The 27,830-nt window shown below is 40.9% G+C and overlaps 3 protein-coding genes across 17 annotated transcripts in view; 2 read left to right on the forward strand and 1 right to left on the reverse strand.

Moving 5' to 3' along the window:
* Positions 1 to 1,365, forward strand: part of Mycbp2 (MYC binding protein 2) — a 237,284-nt gene extending 235,919 nt beyond the window's left edge. For all 13 annotated transcript variants that reach the window (XM_057786001.1, XM_057786003.1, XM_057786002.1 and 10 more), the window contains one exon: positions 546 to 1,365. In XM_057786001.1, the coding sequence (XP_057641984.1) occupies positions 546 to 661 (116 nt within the window). In that variant the 3' untranslated portion in view covers positions 662 to 1,365. The remainder of the gene's footprint in view (positions 1 to 545) is intronic.
* A 6,294-nt stretch (positions 1,366 to 7,659) lies between these two features.
* Fbxl3 (F-box and leucine rich repeat protein 3) lies at positions 7,660 to 27,705 on the forward strand. 3 transcript variants are annotated; one of them, XM_057786142.1, is made up of 5 exons: positions 7,660 to 7,995; positions 11,874 to 12,222; positions 15,410 to 15,532; positions 19,963 to 20,134; positions 25,229 to 27,705. In XM_057786142.1, the coding sequence occupies exons 2-5, from the start codon at positions 11,875 to 11,877 to the stop codon at positions 25,870 to 25,872; spliced, it is 1,287 nt and encodes a 428-aa protein (XP_057642125.1). In that variant the 5' UTR covers positions 7,660 to 7,995; position 11,874; the 3' UTR covers positions 25,873 to 27,705. The 3 variants fall into 3 exon arrangements, with proteins under 3 accessions (XP_057642125.1, XP_057642124.1, XP_057642123.1); XM_057786140.1 differs by lacking the exon at positions 7,660 to 7,995 and adding an exon at positions 8,215 to 8,374; XM_057786141.1 differs by lacking the exons at positions 7,660 to 7,995; positions 15,410 to 15,532 and adding an exon at positions 8,212 to 8,374.
* Positions 16,546 to 17,454, reverse strand: LOC130884868 (E3 ubiquitin-protein ligase RNF5-like). The gene has a single exon (XM_057786143.1). It carries the CDS (start codon positions 17,373 to 17,375, stop codon positions 16,833 to 16,835), a length of 543 nt encoding a protein of 180 aa, XP_057642126.1. The 5' UTR covers positions 17,376 to 17,454; the 3' UTR covers positions 16,546 to 16,832.
* Positions 27,706 to 27,830: the final 125 nt, after the last annotated feature.

Below are 27,830 nucleotides of genomic sequence, written 5' to 3' on the forward strand. Positions count from 1 at the left end.
GTTCATGTTTTAAACTCATCTTGACTCTGCTCCTAATCTCCTTTCAAACACTTTTAACAAATGACACTCATTAACAGCCTTCCCGTTTGCCAGTGTACAAATTTTTCTTCCGTGATTGTAGATATGAATTTGGTTTATTTGGATTTAAGTTTGATCTTACTTGTAAAAAAAAAAAAAAAAACTCCCCCACAAAAATCTCCTGTTTTTCTGTGCAGAATAATTTTCTGCTAAGTTAAGGTGGGAGATTTTTGTGACCACTTTTGCTTCTTTCTTGAAAATGAATTATCCATCTCATCTACCAATAGAAAAAGCTTTGTAGCTCAGTGGTTCTCTGGGTAGGACATTATAGGTCAAGGACCATTTCACTTTATTACCTGATATAGATTCCTGTATCTGTCATGCCGAAGTTTTCATGGTGAGCATATTTATGGTTTATTTATCCACAATAATATTATTTCTTTGAATAACTTAATTTTTACTCATATGACATTTATTTGTATGTGTTTTAAAATTGCATTCCTTTACCTCCTTCAAAATATGTGCAGGTCCCAAAGGCAAACAGCTAGAAGGAACTGAATGTCCACTCCACGTTGTTCATCCACCCACTGGGGAAGAGTTTGCTTTGGGGTGTGGAGTGTGCAGAAATGCTCACACGTTTTAGAGCATTCAGATCCTTTGTCTGCAGAGAGAATACTTGCCTTCATGCGATGGGAGGATGCAGTGAAGCTTAAACTCCGCTCAGGATAAGAATGGGACCACTTTACATCCGTGAAAACGAACCATTCACATTGCAAGAATGATGCCAAATACATGTACATAATTCTTGCTACGGAACGTTTCCCTGTTATTTTGGTTTATCTTCTTTTGAACCAAGATATCAAACTTGTGAGGTGTTTGCATGTGGCCATTTCCGTCATTGGCCTGTGAAGCATTGAACATTTATAGATAATTGGTATAAAAGGATCACCATACTCATGAACTAAGAATGATGCTGGCTTTCAAGCAGAAAAGAAAAATAATCACTGTTTATTGTATACTGCCTTTTGTAATCCTGTACAATTGCATCACGGGTGGGGATAAAAAGAGGAATATTCTGGTTTATTTCCTAGACTGTTATTTAAAAAAATTGTGTTAGTAAGACCTATAAATGTAATAAGTATCACACTGTATATAAAGCTATCAATGTTTGTCCTGTATAAGAATTACTAAATTACAAAAGCAATTTCATTTAAACTTCTAGGTTAAGTTTGAGCCTGAAATTTTAATGAAGTGCAATACTGAGTGTGCCTCATTATCTTGCAGCTGTAAACATATTGGAATGTACATGTCAATAAAAACCACTGTACATTTTTATACAGTGATAAAGTCTAATATCTGTGTAAAGAATTTTTTGAAAAACAGTTTATAAAAAAAAAGAAAAACAGTTTAAACAGCTTATGAAGCCTAAAACCCACCTATAACACACTCATAATTTTCCTGTTCAAGAAAATAAAAATATCAGTAAAGCACACTGATGGTATCTTAGACACTGGGTAAAATCATGAAAATAAATACCTAAAGATATGTCTTCTCATAGACACATGTGCCAAAGACAGACGGAGGCACATAGGAAAGGAGTCTGCATCTTTCTTCTTAGCCAGAAGCCTTTCTCACCTTTTACAAAACAGTTGTTGTCTCTTCTACATACCCTAATGGGCACAGCTTTCCACATACTTAATTATTAGTTACCTATTTGCTTTGCTGGTGTTTGGATTTTCTTTCCATTTGAGTTATTGGAAATGTTAAATTTTAGATTTATAATTAATTAATCATAAGTCAGATTTTATGTATTTCTGGTTATGTCTTGTCAGGTCTTTTACTGGCAGGCTGCATTTTGGAGTTACAAAGAAAGGGCCAATTACTCCATTACTTATCTTGAAAGGTAATCTTATAAGGAGTCTTAAAGGAACCATAAACCTGAACTTTTACATATGAAAAAGAATCAGTCAGCTCTACTTTAAATCTTTAGGGTATATATCCACTCATCAATAGTTTCTAATATCAGGAGATTGAGGCCAAAAATGTATATAAAGAATTAATCATCACAGACCTAGAAAGAGGAGCTAGCAACAATCAGGTCTTTTTGTAATTTTGACCATAGCCTAATGAGTTAGGTAGCTCAGCTATGTATCCTTGTGAGCTTTAGCTTGTTTTCTGGGGTTATTTATCTTAGAATTCTTAGCAAGGCATCTGGTCTAACCTAAAATTGTTTTAAAGCTTTGTATTAATAATGGTGCATGGCCGCCTTTCTTTCAGCAGTAGGAGAATTAGAGCCACCATGGCTCCTGGACTCAGGTGCTGTCCTTTTCATCATTAACCTGAGCATCTCCCAAGGTGGAGCTCATAGACCTTAGCGGTGACACATATTCCTGTATTCGTTTTCATTCATCAAAACTCTGTATAGGCTATCATTATTATCAGATTAGACAGCTTAGAGAGGGGTCATCTTCTCAACAATCCAGTGTAGTGAGGAGCTGCGGGCTGTGTTCCTGCCACCCAGCTCCTGGCCACCTGGCTAGCTTATGCCCCGAAATAATAACACACAAACTGTATTCATTTAAACATTGCTTGGCCCATTATATCTAGGCTCTTCTTGGCTAACTCTCACATCTCGACTAACACATTTCTAATAATGTGTGTAGCACCACGAGGCAGTAGCTTACCGGGAAGGATTCTAGCCTACGTCCATCTTGGGCTGGAGCTTCATCACATCTGGGGCTTCATCGCGTCTGACCTGCAGAGGAGAGGCATGGGGTCTGCCTCACTTTCTCTTCCTCCCAGCATTCTGTTCTGTTTACTCCACCCACCTATGTTCTAACCTATCAGGCCAAGCAGTTTCTTTATTAATTAACCAATGAAAGCAACGGATTGATATATGACACTCCCACATCAATCCACAGGTAAAAATGCCCAGTAGGACAGGATGTTTCCAAAAAATAAACACGGCATATTGCAGGCATATTACAGGAGATCTCCCTACCTCTACACACATCATGCTAGACACCAGAGAAAGAGAGCTGCAGCAAACATGTAAAGGCACAGCAGAAGCAAAAGCCATTCTGGGGTCTGTAGTCCTGTGTCCTCACCAAAATGAGAGTGGCCCATCTGGTGGGCTGACACCTGGAACTTTGGCTGCTCGCTGCTCCTCTGGCATGGCCAGCAGCATACAGTGTGTCCTCAAAGTGACTTCTCAATGTTTATGAAGAAGCCATTCTTAATCCCACAGTCCCCAAGCTTTAGGAATAAATTACGACAGAGTACATGAAGAAGACGGTTGTGGCCACCCCCTAGTTCACACATCCCTGTTAGACCAGCCTGCTAATGCTTTGTATAATGAGCTAGGCAAAAAAGAACAGAGGCACAATAGTCGGACTTAGTGATTCTTTCTGTAAATAAATGTTTCCTATTTGCAACATTTCTTCTTAACCATCTGGTCCAACTCATTGTGCCCAAGATCTCTCTCATTCTGCCAATAATGCTATTTGACTTTGGACTCAGGGTTTACTAGTTTGCTTGTTTTCCCAGACCCTTTTCATCCTCTGCCTCTCTTCCCATCCACTTTTGTCATTGTGTTTTGCCTGGATGAAGTCACACATTCCTGGTGGTGACAATACATCAGGACATTTCGGTTCAATTTCCTAAAAACTGCTAATAGCACACAGTGAGGGCTGGATGGGACAAGACTTGAGTGCCAGTCCTGACGTTGCTAAGCTCCTCATTCCGTGTCCTGTGTACCTGTATACCTTCACTGAGCCACTTGTTCTAACTAATTTTTATTTTTTTCATAATATGAAATCAAGCCAAATAAGAAAGTATGTACAAGAGTGATTTAATTCCACAATAAAATATTTGGGAGATGTGTGCAGAGGTGAGGAGAACTTTCACTTAATATATTTTAACATTTTATTTAATCTATCAACTGCTGATGTGGGATTCCCCTCTGTATACTGTGGATACCGCCGGTTAATAAAGAAGTTCCTTGGGCTTATGACAAGGTAGAACAGAGAAAGGCCAAAATTCCAAGCAGAGATAGAAGAGAAAGTAGGTGAAGTCAGGGAGATGCCATGTAGCCACCGGAGGAGAGAGATGCTGGAACCTTGCTGGTAGGCCATAACCTTGTAGTGATGCACAGATTAATAGAAATTGGTTAATTTAAGATGTAAGAGCTAGCTAGAAATATGAACAATCTAATAGACCAAGCAGTGTTGTAAGTAAGATAGTTTCTGAGTGATTATTTCAGGTATGGGCAGCTGGGAAACAAACGAGCAGCCTCCGCCTACACATTGGCACCCGACTGGCATGCCAATGTGTGCCAGCTAAATCCACATAAAACCTGAGAAATCTTGGAGAGGAATTATAATTATAGAATTATAGACAGAGTTAAGCATGACTTCTTGGCAGCTGGCTTTTTTTTCCAGATGGGCTCTGTTTGCTGGCAGTGGGCATTGGTGGCACACGCCTTTAATCCCAGCACCCGGGGGGCAGAGGCAGGTGGATCTCTGTGAGTTCGAGACCAGCCTGGAGCCTGGTCTACAAGAGCTAGTTCCAGGACAGGCTCCAAAGCTACCAAAAAAAAAAAAAGAGTGGTATTCCTGATTCAGCAGTAGCAGCAAAAAAAACCTGCACTGTTTCTAAACAGTGGCTTCCTGGTTTGTCCTGCCAGCATGAACTCTGGCTCTTCCAGGAGACCAAGCACTTAAATGGGGTCTGTGAGCAGTGTGTTACAAATTGTTGAGCCATCGAAGTTCTACAGAGAAAAACAGAAAATAGCTTAATGACATTTTTATATTGATACACATAGAAATAATATCCTGGACGTAGATTAGGTAAAGTAAGTGAAACTGATTTTATCCATGTGGGTCTATGCATGTGTGAGCAGGTGCAGTAAAGTCCCCTGGAGCTGGAGTTATAGGCAGTTGTGAGTGGCCTGTTTGGGTGATGGGTACTGAACTTGTGTTCTCTTAACCAATGCGCCATCTCTCCAGTCCTCCTCTACGTTATTGTGTATGTCCCTTGTGCTCTCCAGACAAGGTCAGAGGGAGTCAGTTCCCTACCTGCACCTCGGTTTCCAGGGATAAAGCTCAGGTCAAGAGCCTCAACAGCAAGTGCCTACGCTAGTTGAGCCATCTTGCCAACGACCTTGAACCTTTTAATGTGCTCCACAAGCTCTTAAATTCACGTGTACCTTGCATATACTTCTAAAAACAGTGCTGTCCTAGACTCTCATCTCCGCGGTTTGAGTTTCTCATTTGATTTTTTTAAAAAAGAAATCCATTAACTAATCCATAAAAATATGCATACTAATAGTGTGGTGTGATATTTCAATTAATATATTCACTTAAAAATTTTAATATTGAAGTTTATGCATAGGAGCGTTTGCCTGCTGCATGTTATGTCTGCCCGCCAGTTTCATCGGGCATCCCATCTCCTGGGACAGAAGTTACGAATGGCTGTGAGCCACGGTGTGGGTTCTGGGAACTGAACTTGCGTCCTCTGCAAGTGTAGCGCGCCATGGCGCTGTCATGTTCTCAGGGTCTGGCACTAAGCCTGTTGCCGCCATTGGCTAGTTGTCCCTAGTAGTAAACAACTTCTGCGCACGCTCGCCTCTGGCCCAAGAGTGGTTTGAATCCACCTATCAATTGCTCACACGTCTTGCTCACGCGATTGCCTCAATGTGGGCCGAGCCAATCAAGCAATGACACATCATAGGCGGACCAGGCACTGTATATATTCCCCGCGCGCGGTCGGGCTCGGGGTCTTTTCGCCTCCATCTTATCTTCAGTCTTCTTCGCTCCAATAAAGTACGTTCCAAGAAGAATCCTGTTGTGGTCGTCTTCTCTGCTGGCGGAGTTGTGCGCCACATGCAAGGGCAACAGGGACTCTTAAGGGCTGAGCCTCTCTCTATCCGCATCAAGTCATGTCTACAATGTTTAATGTTTAGATCAGGTCATCATTCTGACCCCTCAAACATTTTTTTTTTCTGACAGAAACATTAAAACTCCTTTCTTCTAGTTTGTTTAACTGCACGATATATTATCATTATATATTATCATTATCTATAGTGACATTACCATGCTTATGGTCTTACGCTGTCTGCGACAGAACTTTTTCTCGAGGCTACATTTTTTTTTTCCTATAAGAAGAATATGCTTTTGGCTGGAAAGACAGCTCAGCAGTGAAGAGTGCTTGCTGTTATTCCAGCTGGCCTGAATTCAGTTCCCAGCCCCCAGGACTAGTGCCTCACACCTACTTGTAACTCCAGCTCCAGAGAATCCAAAATCCCTTCTGGACTCCATAGGCACACGCACACACACACACACCACATAGCTACAACTAAATGAAAATAAAGTTTATAAAATGACAAAAATGCATAAAAGCATCTTAAAATTCTGCATATTTTACTGGGCATGGTGGCACATTCCTTCAGCCTCAGCACTGGGTGCATAGAAGCTGTCTGATCTCTGCGAGTTCCAAGCTAGCCAGGCTAATGAAAGGAGAGCTGGGTGGTGGTGGTGGTGGTGCACACACCTTTAATCCCAGCACTTGGGAGGCAGAGGCAGGTGGATCAAGGCATAGTGAGCTCCAGGATAGGTTCCAAAGCTTCATAGCTTCACAGAGTAACCCTGTCAAAAAAAAAAAAAAAGAAAAGAAAAAAGAAAAAAGGAGAGAAGAGAGAGAGAGAGAGAGAGAGAGAGAGAGAGAGAGAGAGAGAGAGAGAGAGAGAGAGAGAGAGAGAGAGAAGGAGGAACGGGGAGAGGAGAAGCTGGAAGTAGAAATATAACACAGAAAGTCAAAGGCACGTATAAAGGTTTTGCAACTGTGAACTTTTCTCATTTTAAGAAAATCCAGCATCAGCCAGGCAGCCCTCAGGAGGCAGAGGCAGATGGTCTCCGTGAGTTCGAGGCCAGCCTGGTCTACAAGAGTTAGTTCCAGGAGAGCTAGAGCTGTTACACAGAGAAACCCTGTCTCGAAAGGGGAAAAAAAATCAAAAAAACAAAACAAAACACTACCACCACACCAAAAAACTTTTTAAAAAAGACAAATAGCATTTAAAAGACGCCTGATTTGCAAAACGCTCCACCAGGGGTTTTCTTGTAACCACTTTCCCTGTGCATTTTAGAAAAACATTTTCAGACTTCAAGGTTCTAGTTCATAAGTAAACGTGGTTTTGAAAAAGTTACGAATCATTAAGAATAGTCTTGGAAAATAGTGGAGGTGCAAGTATTGTTTTAAGAAACCATTTGCAATCGTCGCGTTAACCACGCTGATTTATTAGGCATGCAGACTGCAGCCCTGGAGGCACCCTAGGCCGCGCCCTCCTCGCGGAGGTGGGTCGCTGTCAGCTGTTGTTTACGTCCGGGAGGGGTGGGTCCACATGCTGCAAACACGCCCTCCTTTCCCGCACCCATTCCACCAACCTAAACTTTCCGGTTTGAACCCTGAGACAGGTCCGTGGCACCTAGCGAGCTGCTGCCCGCCCACCCTCCGCCCCTAAACAAAACTTCTCCGTGGACTGTCCCGAAGGTTGGAGCCGCCCTGGTGCGCGCTCCCGCTCCTGCCCCGCCCCCCGGCCGCGCGTGCCCACCCCCTCGGGCGGAGACGCGCAGGGGCAGGCGCGCGCCCGCGAGGCCCGGGCGCCATCTTGGATTCTGTAACTGGGCCGCGGCTGGCTGAGGGCGTCCGAGGCGGCGACGAGGAGGCGCCGAGGCGGAGGACGCGGACTGCGCGGGACGGAGAAGGGAAGCTTTTCCCCCGGCCGGCCGGAGCCGTCAAGGTGGAGCCGCGTCGGCGCCCGCCGCGGGAGCAGCGTCTCGGATGCGGGCGGAGCGTGGGGGGCCGCGACGGCGGGAGCGCGGAGAGGGGGCCCCGGGAGGCCTCATGTGAGAGCGGCGGGAGCCGCCGTCTCCGCCCGCGCAGCCCGGGGTGCTGTGTGGGGGAAGCCGCCCCCGGCAGCAGGTACGGCGGGGTTTCGGGGCCACGGCTCGCAGTCGGGCTGGCAGGGAGGTCGGCGGCGGCCGGGGGCGCGCGCGGGCGGGCGGGGCGCGACCGGGACCTCGGGACATGTCAACAAGGCGCGGTGCGCGCGGGGGCGTGCGGCAGGGCTGGGTGGCTGGCGCCGCCGGGCTCGCTCTCGGCGGAGCGGGTGCGGGCGCTGGGAAAGCCGGGGGCCTGGGTAGGGTGCCGAGAAGTATCGGGGAGAGCCAGACCCGGGGAGGCGCAGCGCCCACGCCGGACGGCCAAGTGGAAAACTTGGCCAACTACGGTGCGGCCGCTTCGGGCGAGCTGCAGACCGGCTCCCGGAGGCAGCGGGGTCCGTGCATCTCCGAGCCGAGAGGTGAGAGCGGGAGGCGCTTTGTGGGTAATGGTGTCTGTGCCAGTGGCCCCGGTGGTTTTCTTACGTGAAAAAAGTAACTTTTAAAATTTCTCTGAGCTCTTTAGAAAACTATCTGTAAGTAAACTCTTAACCCAGTCCGGGTTATGTGTGCCCACCCCCGGTAAGGTCCGTCTATATGTCCGCTCCTGGTTGCCTGTATCTCCACTGTGCTCACCGTTCTGAGAGTTAGTCTCTCTCCTATCGTTCAATTCTTGTATTTTAGCCAAAGAATGTGTGTTAGGTTTCCTTCTATCCAAAGCAAAACATAGGACGTTCTGGAAATTATGCCAAACCAGACTTTCAAAGCTTGAGTACAAGTGGGGTCTTTAATTACTTCACGCCCAGTGTATGTAAGTGTCTGAGACACCCTGAAAACTTTGACTCTTTGTTGCGGATTTTGGAAATGTTTGATTGGCTCACTAATTCCGGGTGCCGCTTAGCTAGTTTGTAGGTTTCCTTCATTAGGTTGCTTCTTTGGCACGACACAAATACCAGCAGACGTTCCTGCCACCGTGGTTGTATTTGCTGGGTTCCTGAAACACTACAGTAAATCAAAACTGCCAAAGTCCAGGTTTTCTGTGCTAGAAAATCTCACAGACACTTAGTGTCCTGTTTTGGTACACCACACTCCCTCCTGTTCAGACATAGAAGGCACTTTCTCTTGGACAAGAAGCAAGCAGTATAAAACCCATTGCCATAAATTAGTTTATATTAGTGAATGCTCTGAATTGTTCAACTGTCATGTGTAGATAGTTAAAATAAAAGGCATCGGAAGTTTTCAACTAAAAGGGCCAACTTTGAAAAATGTTATTTCAAACTTTAGGTGTTCATTCACTAATGTTATTTTCATGCCTAAATGAGAATAGTGCATAGGACATTTTAGCAATTGGCCTTTTATTTTTGTATTGCTTCATAAGATTTTGACATTAATTTCATAATGCCTTTGACAGCCCATAGACTTTTTAGCTATTCATAAACTACTAAGTACTAAATACATACTTTGGTGATCTATGTATTCCATTTATATTTCAATCACGAACAGTATTTAGAATACTGTTACCTGGTGTTGGGTAATTGTATATTGTCCTTTCTGACTCCCGCTCAGACGTGGAGCTGTGCTGAAATACACTTCATTTAGACTAGTACTGTGTTGGGAGGCAGAAGCAGTGGATCTCAGATTTTAAGGCCAGCCAGGATTACAGGGCAAGGCCCTGCCTCGAATAAAAACTGTAGAATCTTAGTATTAAATTATTGTAAGGCTGTCATTTTTGTTAGTTTTGGTTTTGAATCTGTATACTTGACAGTAAAATGAACTATTTCTGCTCCAAGTTCTGGCTTGGGAAGATTTCTGCAGAAGCAGGAAAGCATCCTATGTGGACGGAGGAACACTTGTTTCATTTTTCTCTGGATCTTCGCAGCTCAAATTCTGAGTAGATTTGGGGAATAAGAAAGTCCTTGGTAGCAAATTCTGTTTCTTTGACCCAAATTAAAATGCTAAAATTAAAGTTAAGCCTTGAGGGTAAGTTAAAGTGGGAAAATGGGTCATAATGACAGGCTAACCTCTAGTGCGACATGTTTATTAGTGGTGGTGGTTGTTTCTAAGTTGGTCCTGTAGATTATTCAAACCTTTCTCTGAACACACTTACAAATCTATTTTTAGATTCATAAATAAGTTAATCTTCCATAAAGCCATCTTGTCACCTCTGTCATTTTGTTTTCTGGATTCTCTTTCTACTCATGAATAAGCCGTTTTTGTGTGTGTGCATATAGTCAGGTGCAGGAACACAGGAACAGACAGTTCTTCTGTTACCCGTTTCGGACGCCTGCACTGACGTGATGTAAGATCATGCCTTCCGCCATTCTGTTTGCTCTCCAGCCCACAGTCCTTTGCACAGAGCTTGCAGCGGCTAGAAGAGAAAGTCTGCACATATGCACATCCTCCATTGCACAGAGGATTAAGAAAGTCGTATGTGCTGTTTGTCACTAGTTAGTTGGAGTCACAATCCTTGTGAGTCTTAATTTGGACCAGAGCCTTGTCAGAACTTCTGTCTAGAAGCAAAGCACTGTAGGTCCGAGACCATATAATAGCTCTAACAAGTGGTCCGTGTTAGTATAGAGTGCAGTGTACTTAGTCAACTAACCAATCACAATGTGTCCTTTAAAACTTCGGTTACAATATAATAATGACTAGAAATAACTGTATATAATGTAGAAAGAAAAAAAGCAGATGGGGAAAATTTCTTGTAGTCCCACTGCTCGTTTTATGCTAAGTTAATGGAGCTCTTTCCGGAGTTTCTGTACACCACTACTCTCTGGCCCCTTATTTGAAAGTTAAAATTAAATTGTTCCTCGTATTGGGCAGGGGTGGGGGCATCACTTTTTTCTACTGAATTATGTGATAGCTTTCCCACTGGATTGTTTTTTTAAACAGATCAATTGGCTCTCCTTTCAGAAGCATTTCATTCCTCATAAGAGCCTTGAATCTTTTACAAACTGAAGTATCTGGCAGTCTTGGAATTTATCCATAGCCATAGAATTAGTTAGAAGTGGAGCTAAGATTCAAACCTAGGGAGCCAAGACCAAGAAGCAAATGGAATGGAGTGGGTAAAAATACCTAGAAAAAACATGGAGGTATCATTCAGAAAAAAAAAGAAAGAAAAAGACAAGACAGGAAAGCAGAGTGGCAGAAATGTGTTGGGGGAGCTGAAACTATGCATAGTCAAGGTAGACTGCTTTAATTAATTAATCAATCTGTTTTATGCTGCTACAGGTTGAGTTCAGGCCTGGAGTATAAGACAAGGGCTTTAACGTTGGACTGTACTCAGGCTGGAGAGATGGCTCAGAGGTCAGGAGCACTGGGTGCTCTTCCAGAGGTCCTGAGTTCAATTCCCAGCAACCACATACATGCAGACAGAATACTATATACAAAATTTAAAAATATTTAAGAAAATTGGACTGTACTCTGAGCCCAGGTTTACTTAACGTCAAGTAGAGGTTGGATGTGTGTAGCAGCAATAGCACTTTTTATGTCACAGGCCATAAGTGCAGATCTCTGGACTGCTTACCTTTCATCCTCTAGAGGTTCGTGGGAACCGTGATCCACCTCAGATTTAAAAACGCAAATATAGTTATCCTTGGGTGACTGATGAATTTGGAAAGTACCACTCTAGGCTCTTTTATAGTCACTTTAGATAGTGGACTACAACTCTTGAATTCGAATTTTGTGGTTTACTTAGGTCATAAGTAGTGTTTAAATGTAAGTATTGGAAATCACCTCAGGAATGTTCATCTCCACCAGCAGTTTTCATTGTATTTTTATATTCTCCTTGGATTGTTGGTTCAGTTCTTTGTGCATTTTTCTGTTTAACCGTCCAAATACAAATATGTCTCAGTGATAGAAAATGAATTTGTGATTAAAAGTTAAATAAGACGGGAAAAAATGATGGATTTTTCTAAATAGGATGAAACGAGGAGGAAGAGATAGTGACCTTGATTCACCTGGAGAAGGCACTGCAGAGAAAGCTAAGAAACTGAGGACTGCACATGAACGTTCTCAACCTTGCGATTGGGGCAACCTTCTGCAGGACATTATCCTCCAAGTTTTTAAGTATTTGCCTCTTCTTGACCGGGCCCATGCTTCGCAAGTGTGCCGGAACTGGAATCAGGTATTTCACATGCCTGACTTGTGGAGATGTTTTGAATTTGAACTGAATCAACCAGCTACATCTTACTTGAAAGCTACACATCCTGAGCTGATCAAACAGATTATTAAAAGGCATTCAAACCATCTACAGTATGTCAGCTTCAAGGTAATGCTTTCACTCCTTCTGTGAAAAAATAAAAGTGTTTTAATGGCTTTAATGTCCTAACCAATACAGCTTCTTATGTCTTTAAAATATTTGACTTTTTAGATAAAGAGCTTTAAGTTTTAAAATTATTGCACACCTTAGAAGCCATTGAGAATAATTTTTAATATTAGCTGGAACTAAAATACTCCTTTACAATTTATTACTTAAATGAGCAAAAGCAGCCACTAAGTAAACATAAGTTGACTAAGTTTTAAGTTAACAGTACATAATTGGCAACAAACTCGAGGAAAGACAAACGTACAACAAACATAAGAAAGTGGTTTTCAGCCTCTGAGTTGAGACCTCTTTGGGGGTCCCATATCAGATATCCTGCTTATCAGATACATACATTGCAGTTCATAACATTGAAGTGACAGTGAAATAATTTTACGGTTGGGGGTCACCACAACATGAGGACCTGTTAGAGTGTGGCAGCATTAAGAAGGCTGGGAACCATTGCATCGGGGGATGATTATTGAACAGCATTTACCTGCTGTTTTTGTCTACTAGTGAGTATTGCTTTTGTTTCATTTTTGTTTTTGAGACAGGGTCTCTCGGTGTAGCCCTGGCTGTCTTGGAACTCACTTTGTAGAACAGGCTGGCCTCAAACTCAAAGATCCATCTGCCTCTGCCTCAGGAGTGCTGGGGTTAAAGACGTGTGTCACCACCACCCATCAAGTGTTTCTTATTCTGATGCATTTTTATCTTAAAGAAACCTTTGAAGATGGTATCGGAACTAACTAGTTTGAGCATATTTTAGAGGAAAACAAGAGGATTCATGGAAAATGTAGGCGAGCTGTTTGCTTCATTTCAGTGTTACAGGGGACATGTGCGAACCCGTGTGAGGGTGAAATGGGTGAAGGTGGATTGTGAGATCTGAAGAGCATTACATGAAATCATAGTAGCGTGTGTGAGAACAAGGGTTTAGCAAGCTGTATTTTGAGGTAAATAAAGAAATACGGGATGTTCGCTGAATCCTTGACACTATAGATTATTTTTCTTTAACAATTGATAATTATTGTTGGGCATGGTGACTTGCACATGTATCTCACACATGGGGAGTCTGAGGCAAGAGAATCAACAATTGGAGGCCTCCCTGGACTATATATAGTAAGGCCTTCTGTCTTAAAAATGTTAAAAACAAAACCTAAAAAGCTACAGTAAAAGCATAGAATTGCCTGATTTGCCCTATTTACTAAAGGGGCAGGTTAAATCTGTACTAACTGTGGTCTTAACCCAGACTTTCATGCTGTCTCTAAATGCTGTCTATCTTCCTTGTTAGAACTTGGTAATAGAAGTGATTGCACAGACTGGTCTTACAAGTACTAGGTTAGGTAGGATTGCTAATTATAGCCAAAAAGAAAAAAGTAACGAAATACCTGTTAAGACCATCCTGGTCTATGTAGTGAGTTTAAGACTAACCAGAGATATTTAGCAAGAGCCTATTTCAAGAGGGGGAAAAAAAAGATGCCTTGTTAATTTCAAGTTTACTAGACTTCATTGATATTTTTTAGTGTAGATGCATCCCAGACAACGGGACACACTTACTGATACAAATTATTTTTTTGTTTGCCTAAAATTCCAATTGGGTGTAGCGTTTGTTTGACATGGGATAGGATTCAAGCAAACAAAAGTGAGGACCTCCTCACCACCCCTCCAGAGAGGAACCTGAAGTGCTTTCCCTTGGGGTTTAGTCATCCTTGAGATGCCTTAGAGTGTTTTAATGACAGCTGCGTGGACAGAGGAGCTAGAGATCGGAAAGATGGTTCTGTACAGTAGGTTAGTTGGGTTCTTAGAGTTTAGCTTACAGCCTCTTAAGAGTGCTGTAACAGCTCAGGTATATCCACCCAACTTACAGAGCTCACAGAACCATCTGTGCTAAATTTAATGTTTTTGTTAGGGATGTATTTGTCTGAGGAAGTAACTTCTAATGTAGAAAGCAAACACACTGCAGGGATTTTCCTGACCTGGTAAGAGTTAAGTGGACACTGTAGGCTGAAGAGAACTTAGTCAGGGTTATTAGCCCATCAGTGCTCTCAGACTATGCTCAGTTTACTCACAAGGGGGGTGTCAAGGCAGAGCTCGGCAGTCCCACCTACAGCCTGTAATTCAGATGGTTTGATTTAGGCATAAGAATTTGCATGTCTCCAGTACTCGGGTGATTTTCATGTGGTCTGGGAACCACATTTTGAGAGCTACAATAGGTACATTACTTTTACAGACTATGGCATTGAAGAGCACCTTTGAGATGCAGTAAAACACACACATTTATTTGGAAATAAAAGTAATGTATTTAACATGTTTAGTCTAGGAAAAAACCTTTTACCCCTTCCATGTATTTGGTCATATTATTTTTTGCTTCAAGAAATGTCTAAACACAATATATACAAACAGCTACTTCTATTTTGGTTCAGTTTATTTTGTGCTTGTTTAGTTGGACACCCTTATTTTACTCTAATGAATCTTTCTACTTAAAACACTAAAGAATTTCAGGTTGTGTGGTTAATTTAAAAATTCTCAGTGACATTAGTTTCTTCAGGTGACCTGAAACTGTTCATCTTAGACACTGTTTACATGTGTTGTTTGATTTTATCAAGTACAAATTATTAAAGACAAAATTGATTCATTTTGTACAATTACTTTGAAATGAATCAACTTAGTCTTTTAGTTCAGCATTGAATAAGTAAATATACGTGTGAATTATAGTGTGAAGGTGCAAGTCATAAACAATCCCACACCAGTTTGGAATTGTGATTAATAGGGTGGTATTTATTTCAAGGGGAATAAACTTACAGATCACCGTCCCAGACAACAGCCCTCTGCGCAATTAGGAAGAAGTCTAGTCGCCAGAACCGGAGCAGGAAGTAAAGAGAGCGAGGAGGGAAGTAGCCGCTTTTTTAAAGGGAAAGAGACCACGCCCCAATGGGCTGGTATCTCAGCGGCTATTGGCTGGAGGAGCGGAAGGACCTCCCGCAACAATAGTGAACTCTGTTGTGAAAATTAGACTTAGGTTTTGGGGGAGAGATGATTAAAGATAAATGTCCTTTAAATGATAATGCATTGAAGTAATAACTATATGTCTTGCTTTATAAAAGTAAGCTATTCAAAGAGAATGTGGCTCTTCCGTAAGACCTGTTTCCTTTCTAAGGTGGACAGCAGCAAAGAGTCTGCTGAAGCAGCCTGTGATATACTGTCCCAGCTTGTGAACTGCTCTTTAAAGACACTTGGACTCATTTCAACTGCTCGGCCAAGCTTTATGGATCTACCAAAGGTATCTGCTGCCTTTGTCTTATTCCCTTTTGCAGAGCATTCCAGTGAAAGCCCCAGCATTGTTGGTATTGACAGTGAAAGGGTAGCAAAGCAGTATGTGTAATGGAATCTGGCTACTGTTTACAGTGTTGAAAAATAGTATTTAAAATACGCTTTTAAAGAGTTTTTAATGGGAAGCAGAGGCAAGCAGATCTCTGTGAGTTCGAGGCCAGCCCGGTCTTCAGAGCAAGTTCCATGACAGCTAGGACTACTACACAAAGAAATCCTGTCTCAAAAATCCAAAACAAAACAAATTTTTTTTTCATGTGTATGAGTGTTATATTTGCATGTACGTATGTGCACGTCATGTGTGTCTGACGCTTGAGGATGCCAGAAGAGGTTGTCAGATCCCCTAGAACCTGGAATTGCAGGCAGTTAGGCTGCCATGTGGGTCCTGGTAACCAAACCTAGGTCCTTTGCAAGAGCAACAAGTACTTTTAACTGCTGAGCCATCTCTCCAGCAGCAGTAAAACATGCTATCAAGCATTACTTTGTTCCTCATTGGTATGGCTAAAGAATAAGTGAGTTTACAGAAGATTGTCTAGCTAGTGGAAGTGCTAAAAGATGTGAAATAGACTAATAACCCTGCCTGAACCAAAGAGAACCATGGACGCTTCTTCCTGAGCCTTAGAACGGGTTGTTGAAATTAAAAGTCAAAAGTAGAGAATGCTAGTATTGAGCAAGTAGGGCCCGCTTATTATGTACACACTTCTGGTAAATGTAATGAAAAGAGTATTTTTGAGGAAAGTTAATGTCAGCATACCTTACAGATTTTATTTTAGACCGTTTATTCTTAGGAGGATTTAGCTGTTTGTGTTAGTCTTTTTTTTTTTTAATTTCATCTTTTTTTTAATTGAATCTGTAATAAAGGAGGTAGTGAGGGGTGGAGAGGAGACACTTAAGAGTCAGAACTCATATTAGACGGTGGGAGAGAACAATTAAATTAAATCAACAAGTGGAGAATTGGGGGAGAGAGCCCACCTTTGAACATCAAATCAAGAAATCTGGGGGAAGCAAAGGATTGGAACAAAGGGGAATTGGGTGGCTGTCTTTAGTCCGTCCTCCTCCAGGTGGGGATGACTGCTACTGAGCCAGCAGCACAGAGCAGCAGATACTCCCATCCGCAGCGGGCGGGCCACTCCTCCTCAGCGCCGACAGAGACAGGTCATGGAAGTGAGGGTGGTCCAAAAGCAAGGAATGGCCAGCAGGGACCCCAATACTGATTCTCCTCTAGCTAGAGGTGGGCAGGGTAGAGACGCAGCTCAAATACTGAGCAGCCAGAAAAAGAAGAAGATGGCAAGGAACAGGAAGAGGGAATCTTGCCAGTTGGAGGCTGGGTGACCCTGTGCCAGATCCACACCTGCACCCCTTCGGAAAGGCTCGTGGGCATTGAACACGGTGGTGAAAAAGCCAAAGGGAAAAGCACCAACACCAAATGAGAAGTGAAAGCCCCCGGTGTCACCGAATGGCTGGAAGCCCCCTCTGGTCTCTGTAGCTGGTCGCTGGCCCTGGGGGCAGAGTGGAGTTTTCAATATGGGATCCTGGGGCTTCTGGCTCCCTCGCCCATAAAGAGGGACAACGTTCTCCCTGCTGATGCCAGCCTTACACACGGGGCACTCTTGCCTGTCTGGCCGTGTCTCCAGCCACTGATGAAGACAGGGCCAACAATACAGGTGGCCGCACACGCTGACCACAGCTTCGCGAGCGGTCTCCAGACATATATTACATTTGAAGGTCGTGCCCGCCCCGCCCCACTCGCGATTTGGCCCTTCAGGGCCCCCGTCCTCTTCCTCCGCTGCTGCCATGGCTGGTTCTGCTTCGCCCCCACGTACCCCTCAGTACCCCCAGACACACACACATATACACTCACACTCGGCACACACACCCCCCCCAACAAACCAGGACCGCCTACTGCCCGATATTTTTTTTTTTTTTTTTTTTTGTTTTTTTGTTTTTCGAGACAGGGTTTCTCTGTGGTTTTGGAGCCTGTCCTGGAACTAGCTCTTGTAGACCAGGCTGGTCTCGAACTCACAGAGATCCGCCTGCCTCTGCCTCCCAAGTGCTGGGATTAAAGGCGTGCGCCACCACCGCCCGGCCCTGTGTTAGTCTTTTATACATAATCAAAGACTAATCTCTACTATGTGTGTGTGTGTGTGTGTGTGTGAGTGAGAGAGAGAGAGAGAGAGAGAGAGAGAGAGAGAGAGAGAGAGAGAGAGAGAGAATTATACCTAGGGCCTTACCAGTCTCCTATCACTGAGCTGCATACTCAGACGAGCTAACAGCAATAATTTGAAGGTTTTTTTTTTAAAGTATACCATAAAGTATACTTTTTTAAAAGTATACCACAAAGTATACATATATGATATGTAGGTTAAAAAAAAGACTAATTTTAGTTTTATGTGTATGAGTGGAAGGATGGGTGCCATTTATGTGCCTGGTACCCGTGGAGATCAGAGAACACATTGGGTCCCAAGAACTGGAGTTGCACACAGTTGTGAACTGCCATGTGGGCGCTGGGAACTGAACCTGGGTCCTCTGGAAGAGCAGCCAGTGCTCTTAACTGATGAGCCATATTTCCAGCACCAAAATATGTAGACTCATCTCACATTTTGCTAGAGTGCTTCAGGAAGGAATATTAAATGTGAATTGTAACTCTAGGTTACTGTTGCAATTGAGTAACAGAACCAAATGGAATACTGTGATTTCAAAACCTCTGTTTGATTTTAAGTTTCATTAATTTTGTATGTTTTAATTTGGAATGTTTTTCTCATGAACTAAAAAAGAAAATGAGACTCTGGCTAACATTTAAGATTCTTAAGTACCTCAGTCAAGTCCCAGTAACTTTTATCTAGCTGTGCATAGATTTCGGACTCTTACTCCTGTTCTAAATGTGGATGAATCCAAGTCTTCTATGGACAGTTCAGAGGCTGCCCAAGGGCCTTGCGTTAGGAAATGAGTAACATACAGTGTAGTGTCATCTGCTTCAAGCTCAAGGGAAAGGAAATGCTCTAAGTTGATATTTTACATACCTGTCATACTATATTTTTGAAATTGTGGTATATATAGAATAAACTATATTATAAAGCATGTTAAATATAATTTTATTTTTTTATTATCTGGGGCTCTCAGTTTGCATATTTGTAGTGCTAATTTAAGAAATGTTGATGTAGCTGGAACTGCCTCAAATGCTCATTGTCCTTTTTGCCTTTTTTCCTTTTTCTTTTCTTTCTTTCTTTTCTTTCTTTCTTTTCTTTCTTTCTTTCTTTCTTTCTTTCTTTCTTTCTTTTTTTTTTTTTGTAGAAAGGATTGAAATAAGGTGTTCCTATACTTTGGCTATCCTGAACAGAAGAGAAAATAGAAGAATATATATGACCATAGCTAAATCAGGACAATGAGGAAAGAAGTTAGCATGCAGCCATGGGCTTGCTAATAAAGAACTGTGATCGTGGAAGATGTAGTTGAGTTTGACATGAAGATACTGTGATGTTAATGAATAAGTTATTTAACTAAAAATTTCGGAAATCAGTTGTTTAGATGCAGTAAGGCAGAAAGCAAGTTAAGGATTGTGACCAAGGAGGTAGTATTTCCTTGTACTTCATTGTCTGTTAGCATGGCTTCGTCCTCTGACACTGCTGTGGAGATTCTGTTAAGGTAGGTTTAGAGTGAGGTTGGTTCTATAGACATGTGTTGTATTGGTCTTTTTTTCCCTTTCCCTAAGTATTTGCCCATTGATTATAGCTTATTTTAGCTCTGATTCTCAAAGTCATATACTTTAAATGTGCTGTAATCCTTGTTTTCTTAAGAATTTTTTTTGATCGGGTAGATCTTTATTCATTGTATATAAGAAGTTAAAGGATATCCTATAATATAAGTAAGATACATTAATATCAGGTCTTGAGATACAGTGTTTTGAGAGGGTTATAAATTGGGGTTTTTAAATGATTCTTGCTTGTTTTTGCATGTGCTTCATGGTCCAGTTGAGTTAGAACTTTGAGTTAATTGACCTCTGTCTTGATGATTTTACCACTAATTTCTATGTTTTTGTTCTTTCCCGTGTAGTGCAGTGTACAGGACATTAGCTTCCAAATACGGTGACATGTTGGAGGGAGACTCTTAGTCTGGTTCCAGGTCCTTTTGCTCTCACTGAGGTTGCTGTGATTTAGAAATAGTCTGAGGCTGCAGTGACATTTTCTCCCACAGGTCCAAAGGCTCTTCTCAGAGATGGAAATTAGTCCCTTTGACTATGCTTTGGTAACTTCATGCAGGGTGCTGCCTTTTATGGTTCTGAAATTCTTCATTCAGAACAGAGCGCCATGCCTGGCGTTGTAAGGAAACCTTGTAAGATGCCATTGCTAACAAACTGAACCAGTGTTTTAATCTTTTGTCTTTCAGTCTCACTTTATCTCTGCACTGACAGTTGTGTTTGTAAACTCCAAATCCCTGTCCTCACTTAAGATAGATGACACCCCAGTAGACGATCCGTCCCTTAAAGTGCTAGTGGCCAACAACAGTGACACACTCAAGCTGCTAAAAATGAGCAGCTGTCCTCATGTCTCTCCAGCAGGTACGTCATGTCTTTATCAGACATATTTTAGTAAACTATATTGCTTTTCAAATTAAGAAAATTGTTTCGTAATGCTGTCAGTGAGCTTGTAAATGAATTAACCATATCTTCTTCCACATGAAAATATTCAGTGTCCTAATAAAAATAGGACAGTATCTGCAGCAGTCCAGCATAGACTGATTTTCATTCTATTTTCGAATTGTTTTATGTGGCAAATTGAGTACAGTATGTGCTAGAAAATGGATGAAATGAGAAAGGGGGGAGCTTTTTAGCCACTTTTTGCTGGGGCAGAATATCTGATAAGCAGTTTATGGATGAACGAAGAGTCTAATTTCGCTCACAGTTGGAGGGTGCTGGTCAGTCTGGTGAGGAAGGTATGGTACAGGAGCATGAAGTAGCTGATCTCACTGCCTCATCTGCAGTTTGGAAGCGTAGGTGAAATGGGGCCCGTCTGTAAGACCTCAGACCTTACCCCAGTGACTCATTTCCTCCAACCAGGCTCCGGTCCTGAAAGTTCCACAGCCTTCCAAACCAGCACTAACAGCTGGGGACCAAATGTTCAAACATGAGTTTCTGAGAGACATTTCACATGGAAACCACAAGGCAACACTGTAACGTCTGCTTGTTGCTAACTGTACTTGAGCTCCAGGGGATTATGTCAGAACAGTCTCAGATTCCCACTAGTAGGGGAGAAGAGGTGGAAGGAAGTCTGATCGCCTTTCTGAGAGAATGCTCTTTAAAACTTAGATTTTAGAAAGAACATTATAAAAGGTCTTTTCAACTACTTTTATGTAGAATTTTCTAACTATTAGTGCATTGTCCATTTTGAGGTTGTTTAAATCACAAGTGGTTTGTACTGAAAAGTAAGTGTAAACATGATTTTCATACTTGGTGCTTCACTGTTGATGTCTCCCACTTTTGAATCCCTCCCTGCCTGTATCTGTGTTGTTCAGCAAAGTCTTTCTGTGTTTGTTTTACTTTCTTGCCATAAAAAAGGTTTGAATTTCCCCCAAAGAAATGACTCACTGTTGAATAGAGAACACTTGGTTTCTCCAAGACCACCCACAATGAGGGAGGGTCTTGGTGATAGGCATAGCTAGGCCTACTGTTGTGTTTACCTACTTGTCTCAGTCTCTCTAGATAATCACTGAAAACATTACAAAATAGACTTTGGCAACTATTTTCTGTGTGACCTTGATCAAATTTTATTGTCTGCTATGAGGCTGAGAGCCATCTTTTGTAGCTTTATAGTATTCAAGGTCCTTTGTGTCCTGACCTCTGCCAACTTGTTTGTTCTTTACTCACAGGTCCTATGGGCTGTGAGCACTGAGGAGCTGGGGTTGTTTTGACCTTCCCAGTGTAGTCAATACACTGTGTCTTGTAAAACAGTCTTTAAAAATTGTTTTACCTATACTCATTAATATGTCATCATCATAAAACTTTTATTGAAAAAGGATTTGTGAACCATATAATTTATAATTCATGTAAAGTAGACAATTATTGACCTTTAGTGTGGTGACTAGTAGTGTATACATCATCATCACTATGAATCTTAGAATATTGTCATTATGACCGAAAAGAAGCCTGGCTATCACACCCTAAAAACTCAGCTATCCAATCCTACCCAGTCCTAGGCAACCACTATTGCATTTTCTTTTTCTGCAGTTTGTCTAAACTGGGTAGTTCCTGTACATGGAATTGTATCGTGTGTGTCTATGTCTGTCTTTCTGGTTTCTGTTATTTAGCATGTTTTCAAGGTTGTTTTTACTATATAATTGATTAGAATTTCATTATTGTTGCCTTGTAGAATCCATTATAAGTTTATAGCACATTTACTGTTGACCAGTTGGTGGATATTTGGGTTGTTTTCTACCTTTTGATTAAAACAGATAGTGCTCATGTGAAAATTCACATACTTTTGTGTGGTCGTATTGGTTCTCTTGGTGTATAGCTGATGATAGGGCTGCCACATCATGTAGTAGCTGTTACCCACGTGAGGAACTGTCCTTCTACATGTCAAACACTGGCTCTAGGACAGATAGCTTCCTCATTAGACAAAGATGTACTCGGGAGTTCCAAACAAAATATGATAGCTGTTTTCCAGAACAAAAATGATTAAACCCAAAATACAGGATGAAGGTGGAGAATTGCCATCATACAAACTTTTTGTACATCTTTACTGATGCTTTTTATCCTTTTTATTATACTTATCCTAGTTGGTATGTAGTAGTACCATCGTGGTTTTGATTTACACACCAACACCCCGACCTTGCTGCTACCCTTTCAGGCCTTTTACTCTTTGAACTCATTATATAAACCAGGTTAGCTTTCAACTCATGGTGATCCTCCTCCCTCATCTTCCCAATTCCTGGGATTACATGCATGAACCATAATGCTTAGATGCCTTTTCTTGATAATTTTGGGTTTTTTTGGACAGGTTCTCTGTATATAGCCCTGGCTGGCCTAGAACTCAATGTTTATCAGGCTGGCCTTCAACTCTCAGAGATGAACCTCCCTCTGCTGCCTGAGTGCTGGAATCAAAGCATGGGCTACTATTCCCTGCTATTTGGTGACTTATTTTTCATGTGCTTAGTGGCCATTTTAATATCTTCTTGGAGAAATGTCTATTTGGATTTTTGCCTATAATTTTTCCTTTGCTTATTTTTAAAATTGTCTTTTTATTATTGACTTGTGTTTGTCCTTATGCTGTTATGTATTTAAATGCTCATAACTAGTGCATTAGCTGTCTCTGGCTGCATAGCTAATTACATATGCAATAGCTTATACTAATGTCTGCTTATCAGTTCCACAGTTTATAAGGCAGAGTTGTAGGCAAGTCTCAGATGGCTTCTGTGCTTAGGGTCTTAGGCCACAATCAGTGTCTGTCAGGCTGGACTCCTGATCTGGAAGCTCCAGGGAAAAATCCACTTCCATTCACTCTTAAACTGTGGGTGAGTTTGTGGTTTTGAAGTTGACATCTCCTTTCTTCACTGTTTTGTGTGGTGGGGGGTGGTCCCTGTTAGAGTATGCTTGCTTACTTAGTTTTACTTTTTATGTATAAAAAGTCATTTGTTACTGTTAACATGGATCTATCTAAAACTTGCATGTCTTAAAGTTAGCAGTTACATTTTGAGTTCCATGTGTTCTCTGACTCTTAACTTCCTCTTCTGCGTCTGGCCAAGAGTAAACTGCTCATGGTTAGATTAGGAGTATCTATATAGTTTATTTCATAAGACCAGTTGTGCCATGTAGCACAGTACCAAGATAGGCAGGGTATCTATCACCTGCCAGATCACAGAGACGAGGGAGTGGATCTTTGAGGGGAAAGGGCATTTTGAGAGTTAGAACCGGCAGCTGCTGTAGTGGTTTCTCTCGTTTGCATCTTTGCAGTTTTCTAAATGTTAGAAGAACAGGAATTTGTAGTGACTTAAGTAGTTGTTGTAATATGAACGGCAGGGCTGCGTCCCTGGCACCCAGCTGCCCGCATGGCTAGCTTATGCCCCAAAATAATTACATGGAAACTGTATTCTTTTAAACACTGCCTGGCCCATTAGTTCCAGCCTCTTATTGGCTAGTTTTTACATACTGTATCGTGGCCTGGAATGGGGGAAGGGAAAGCAAGCAGGGAGCGCGCTGTAAAAGCTAGCAGGCTATGTTCGCCCAATAGCACTTTATGAGCTCCGGTAACTAACTTGCTCGCAAAGGCTGGGAAAAATGGAGCTTGCGCCCCCCCTGTGCCGGGGCGGGGGCAAAATAGCCCCACATTGGGCGCCAAGTAGTGACCCAGAGGTCTCTTCCTCCTCCTTGGGCTGAGTCTTACTTTGTGGGTCACTTTGTCCCTTTTCTGATTACATTTTCACCCGCTGCTGTGAAGCTGCACTTTACTGATGGACCTATCTAGATTTCTTAAGCAGTAGTTACCTACCATCCCCTGCTATTTGATGCATGAACTTACAGTTCATTTTTGTATTCTAGCTTTGCTGTCTTTAGCTAGCTGTCTTTCTGCTTTGAGCTAGAAATACTATTTAGATCCTACAAATCCTGTTATTTGTAGGTAAACATATCTAGTACCTCCCATAATTTGTGAAAGAAATAGTAATGAAAATGTGTATGTTTTGTTGGTCTTGCCTGTTTCTAAATGTAAGAACTGGATAGATTGTTGGATAGAGTGACATTTGGGGGCAGAATTCTTAAAGGCCATTTTGGAGATCAAATACTGATTTTTGGTAAAGTCGTCTGTTACTAGAATAATAGTTTGGGTGAATATGTCTTGAGTATGGGAAATGTTTAAGAAATTGTTTTCGTTAGAGCTCAAAACTCATATTAATGTTACCTTTGACTCATTTAAGAGTGATATTTTCATATTTTCTAGAAATTTGACAAGCTTATTAGTACTATTGTTAAATTATAACCATTTGATGGTTTTTTTCTGACGTTGTAAATATTTTGTTTATATTAGGATTACATTTTTAATTTCAGGAACTATTCTCGTCTCTGTTCTAGTTGAATGTGGAATTTTTCTTAAACTGTAAGTTTAGTGTAATGATTTTTTTTTTTTATATAATATGACTTCTGGTACTCCAAAGGACTATGAGCTGGGAGCCAACCCTGGCCTACCTAGTGAGTTATGGGTAAGGAACAAACAAAAAAATGACACTGTACATTTTTAGAATAAATCTTAGTTAGGGCATATTTTTTAAATGACAATTAAGTAGTTTTCTTAAGTTATAAATGAGCAACAAAGATAAAGAATTGGTTTCATATTATAAACAATATGTGACTTCTAATTCATTATTACAACTAAAATTTTAAAAATTGGTTTAATTAGTGGAAAGGGAAATATGGCTATTTTATAGGACTTGATTAAACATTTAAACATATAAATTGTAGCCGGGTGGTGGTGGCGCATGCCTTTAATCCCAGCACTCGGGAGGCAGAGGCAGGCGGATCTCTGTGAGTTCGAGGCCAGCCTGGTCTAGAAGAACTAGTTCCAGGACAGGAACCAAAAAGCTACGGAGAAACCCTGTCTCAAAAAATCAATATATATAAGTTGTGCAAAAACTTATAAGTAATTGGGCTTTTTTTTCTTCCAAGGTATTCTTTGTGTGGCTGATCAGTGTCATGGCTTACGAGAACTGGCCCTGAACTACCATTTGCTGAGTGATGAGTTGTTGCTCGCACTGTCTTCTGAAAAGCACGTTCGCTTAGAACACCTGCGCATTGATGTTGTCAGTGAGAACCCTGGACAGACACATTTTCACACCATTCAGAAGAGCAGCTGGGATGCCTTCATTAAACACTCGCCCAAAGTGAACTTAGTGATGTATTTTTTTTTATACGAAGAAGAATTTGACCCGTTCTTCCGTTATGAAATACCTGCCACTCATCTTTACTTTGGGAGATCAGTAAGCAAAGATGTGCTTGGCCGTGTGGGCATGACCTGCCCGAGACTAGTAGAACTGGTAGTGTGTGCCAACGGGTTACGGCCCCTGGATGAAGAGTTAATTCGCATTGCAGAACGTTGCAAAAATTTGTCAGCTATTGGGCTGGGGGAGTGTGAAGTCTCATGTAGTGCCTTTGTTGAGTTTGTGAAGATGTGTGGGGGCCGCCTGTCTCAACTGTCCATTATGGAAGAAGTGTTGATTCCTGACCAGAAGTACAGTTTGGAGCAGATTCACTGGGAAGTATCTAAGCATCTTGGCAGGGTATGGTTTCCAGACATGATGCCTACTTGGTAAGGATTGCATGATATAGGGCATGATGAATAAATAGCACCTTAATTTTAAGAAAATGTATTATAATAAAAGTTTATTTGCTCTAGTTCTGATATAATTCTACTATTTTGTGGCACAGACATTTGATATCTTTGGTGAGCTTAAAATGAATGATGTTTGTTGGAAGACCTATAGTTGGGGTCAGGTAACTCCTTTTTTGTAACCTAATCACAATCAAATGTTTAAAAATTAAAGTGTGGTTTCATATTTGAAAGTAATATCAAGTTATATTAAAATTCATAGTCTGAAGGAAACAAGTATATTCTAATATCTAAGAAGTATACTAATAGGTTTTCTGAGATGTTCTCTATGCATTTTTTTAAAAAAAAATGTAAACTTGACGTTTTAGGTCTTCAGTTATAAATACACCTGTTATAAGGTGTTTAATATAGCTCAGGAAAGTGAGCATTTTGTGAGAGAAATTATGGTATAGTTCATAGGAGGTTGGTTAAACGGTTTCAGATGTTATGAAGCTGTTTTAAAAGTTAGGATATAAATATCAGAGCACTTAGAACACTGATGAATGTGGCAGTGGTCGTTGAGGACGGCGCACAGCCAGGATTACTCTAAAGGACCCAGTGGAGTAGAGAGAGGTAATAGCTTTGTATGAACCTTAGGTTTCTGTGTAATATGCTAAACCATGTGAGCTCTTTTCTGTTATATTATTAATGTTGTGGTGCCTGAGGCATTGTATGTAAAGGAATGCTTTAATCTTTTTTTAATCTTTGTTTAAACTAGTTTTAACTATTATACAATTTAAACAAAAATCCTACTTAAAAACCAAATTGAAATAATTAAAAGTAGAACTTTATAAATTGTTTATGAATAGTTTTCATAAAAGAATATTAGTCTCCAGTGAATTTTAGTGATGGCTTATGCTTTAATTTTGGAATTACATAGCTAAAATAAATATAACTTTAAAAATCAAAAGGAGTATCTGTACAGCTCAGACACAAAATTTAAAAGATATATAAATATATATATATATATATATATATATATATATACGTTCAGAATAATTTTTGAGTAAATATTACTCAGTGAACTGGAACATTTTAAAAATATCTGCAGTTTTGTGATTGTTAATCTGATTGAAACTGGTATTTTATATTTAAGTTATGTAGCTTTTCAGACTACTTTCATATGAATAAAGATAAATTCTATCAGAGTGTAAAATATAATAAGTTTTGGTTATATATAGTTTTTTTTTCAGGTACTTTATGAACTTGGATTCTAGGCACTAGTGCAGGAGATGTCTCCCCTGAGAGAAACTAGAAGTGATTTACTCCAGCAGAATACTTCAATGCTTGACATGTCTCTCTTTAGTAGTGCAACCTTTGAGAGAACCCTGATAGTTACAGAAGCTAACAGTCTTAAAAACAGGTGAACTTCATGAGAATAAAACAAAATGTGTCTTTCTACACAATTTATGCTTTCCAAAAATGATATTTTTCAGCTACATATGGATGAAAAGAAAGACTGACCAGAACTCAACAGTAAAAGCAGCTATTAGAATATCTCCCTCTTCCTAAATAGTAAAAAACTTTGAATACCTGTGTTAGGTGTTTTGGTTTTTTTTTTAATTTTTTTGAGCAACTTTGGAAAATGGATTTGACGGTATATAATCAGTTTTACTAACCAAAGCTTTATTTGAAAACTTACTTTTTGTAAAATTGAATTACATGCTTGAATACTTTAAGTCACTTTATAAGCAAAATGCATAGCACTTAATTTGTTTATACTGTAAAATATATGTTAAATGGTTTTATCAATTTGAGAATAAAGATAGTTACTAATGCTGTTGTATTTTTATAACCTTAAAGAACTAATCAAAGACACATTTCAAAGCTATGAATTTTAGCTTCATATATCTATTATTTGATTAGTGTTTAAACACAGTAGTAGACTGGTTTGTTTGAAGA

This window comes from Chionomys nivalis, chromosome 12 (genome assembly GCF_950005125.1).
Source record: "Chionomys nivalis chromosome 12, mChiNiv1.1, whole genome shotgun sequence".
Classification (NCBI taxonomy): domain Eukaryota; kingdom Metazoa; phylum Chordata; class Mammalia; order Rodentia; family Cricetidae; genus Chionomys; species Chionomys nivalis.

What these genes read in the sequence shown, in the direction of transcription:
- Fbxl3 (XM_057786142.1), top strand. Translation starts at nt 11,875, where the DNA reads ATGAAACGAGGAGGAAGAGATAGTGACCTTGATTCACCTGGAGAAGGC. An exon ending in TACAGTATGTCAGCTTCAAG is followed by an intron (nt 12,223 to 15,409) that starts GTAATGCTTTCA and finishes TTCCTTTCTAAG; the next exon opens with GTGGACAGCAGCAAAGAGTC. An exon ending in TCCTCATGTCTCTCCAGCAG is followed by an intron (nt 20,135 to 25,228) that starts GTACGTCATGTC and finishes TTTTCTTCCAAG; the next exon opens with GTATTCTTTGTGTGGCTGAT.
- LOC130884868 (XM_057786143.1), bottom strand. Translation starts at nt 17,375, where the DNA reads ATGGCAGCAGCGGAGGAAGAGGACGGGGGCCCTGAAGGGCCAAATCGC.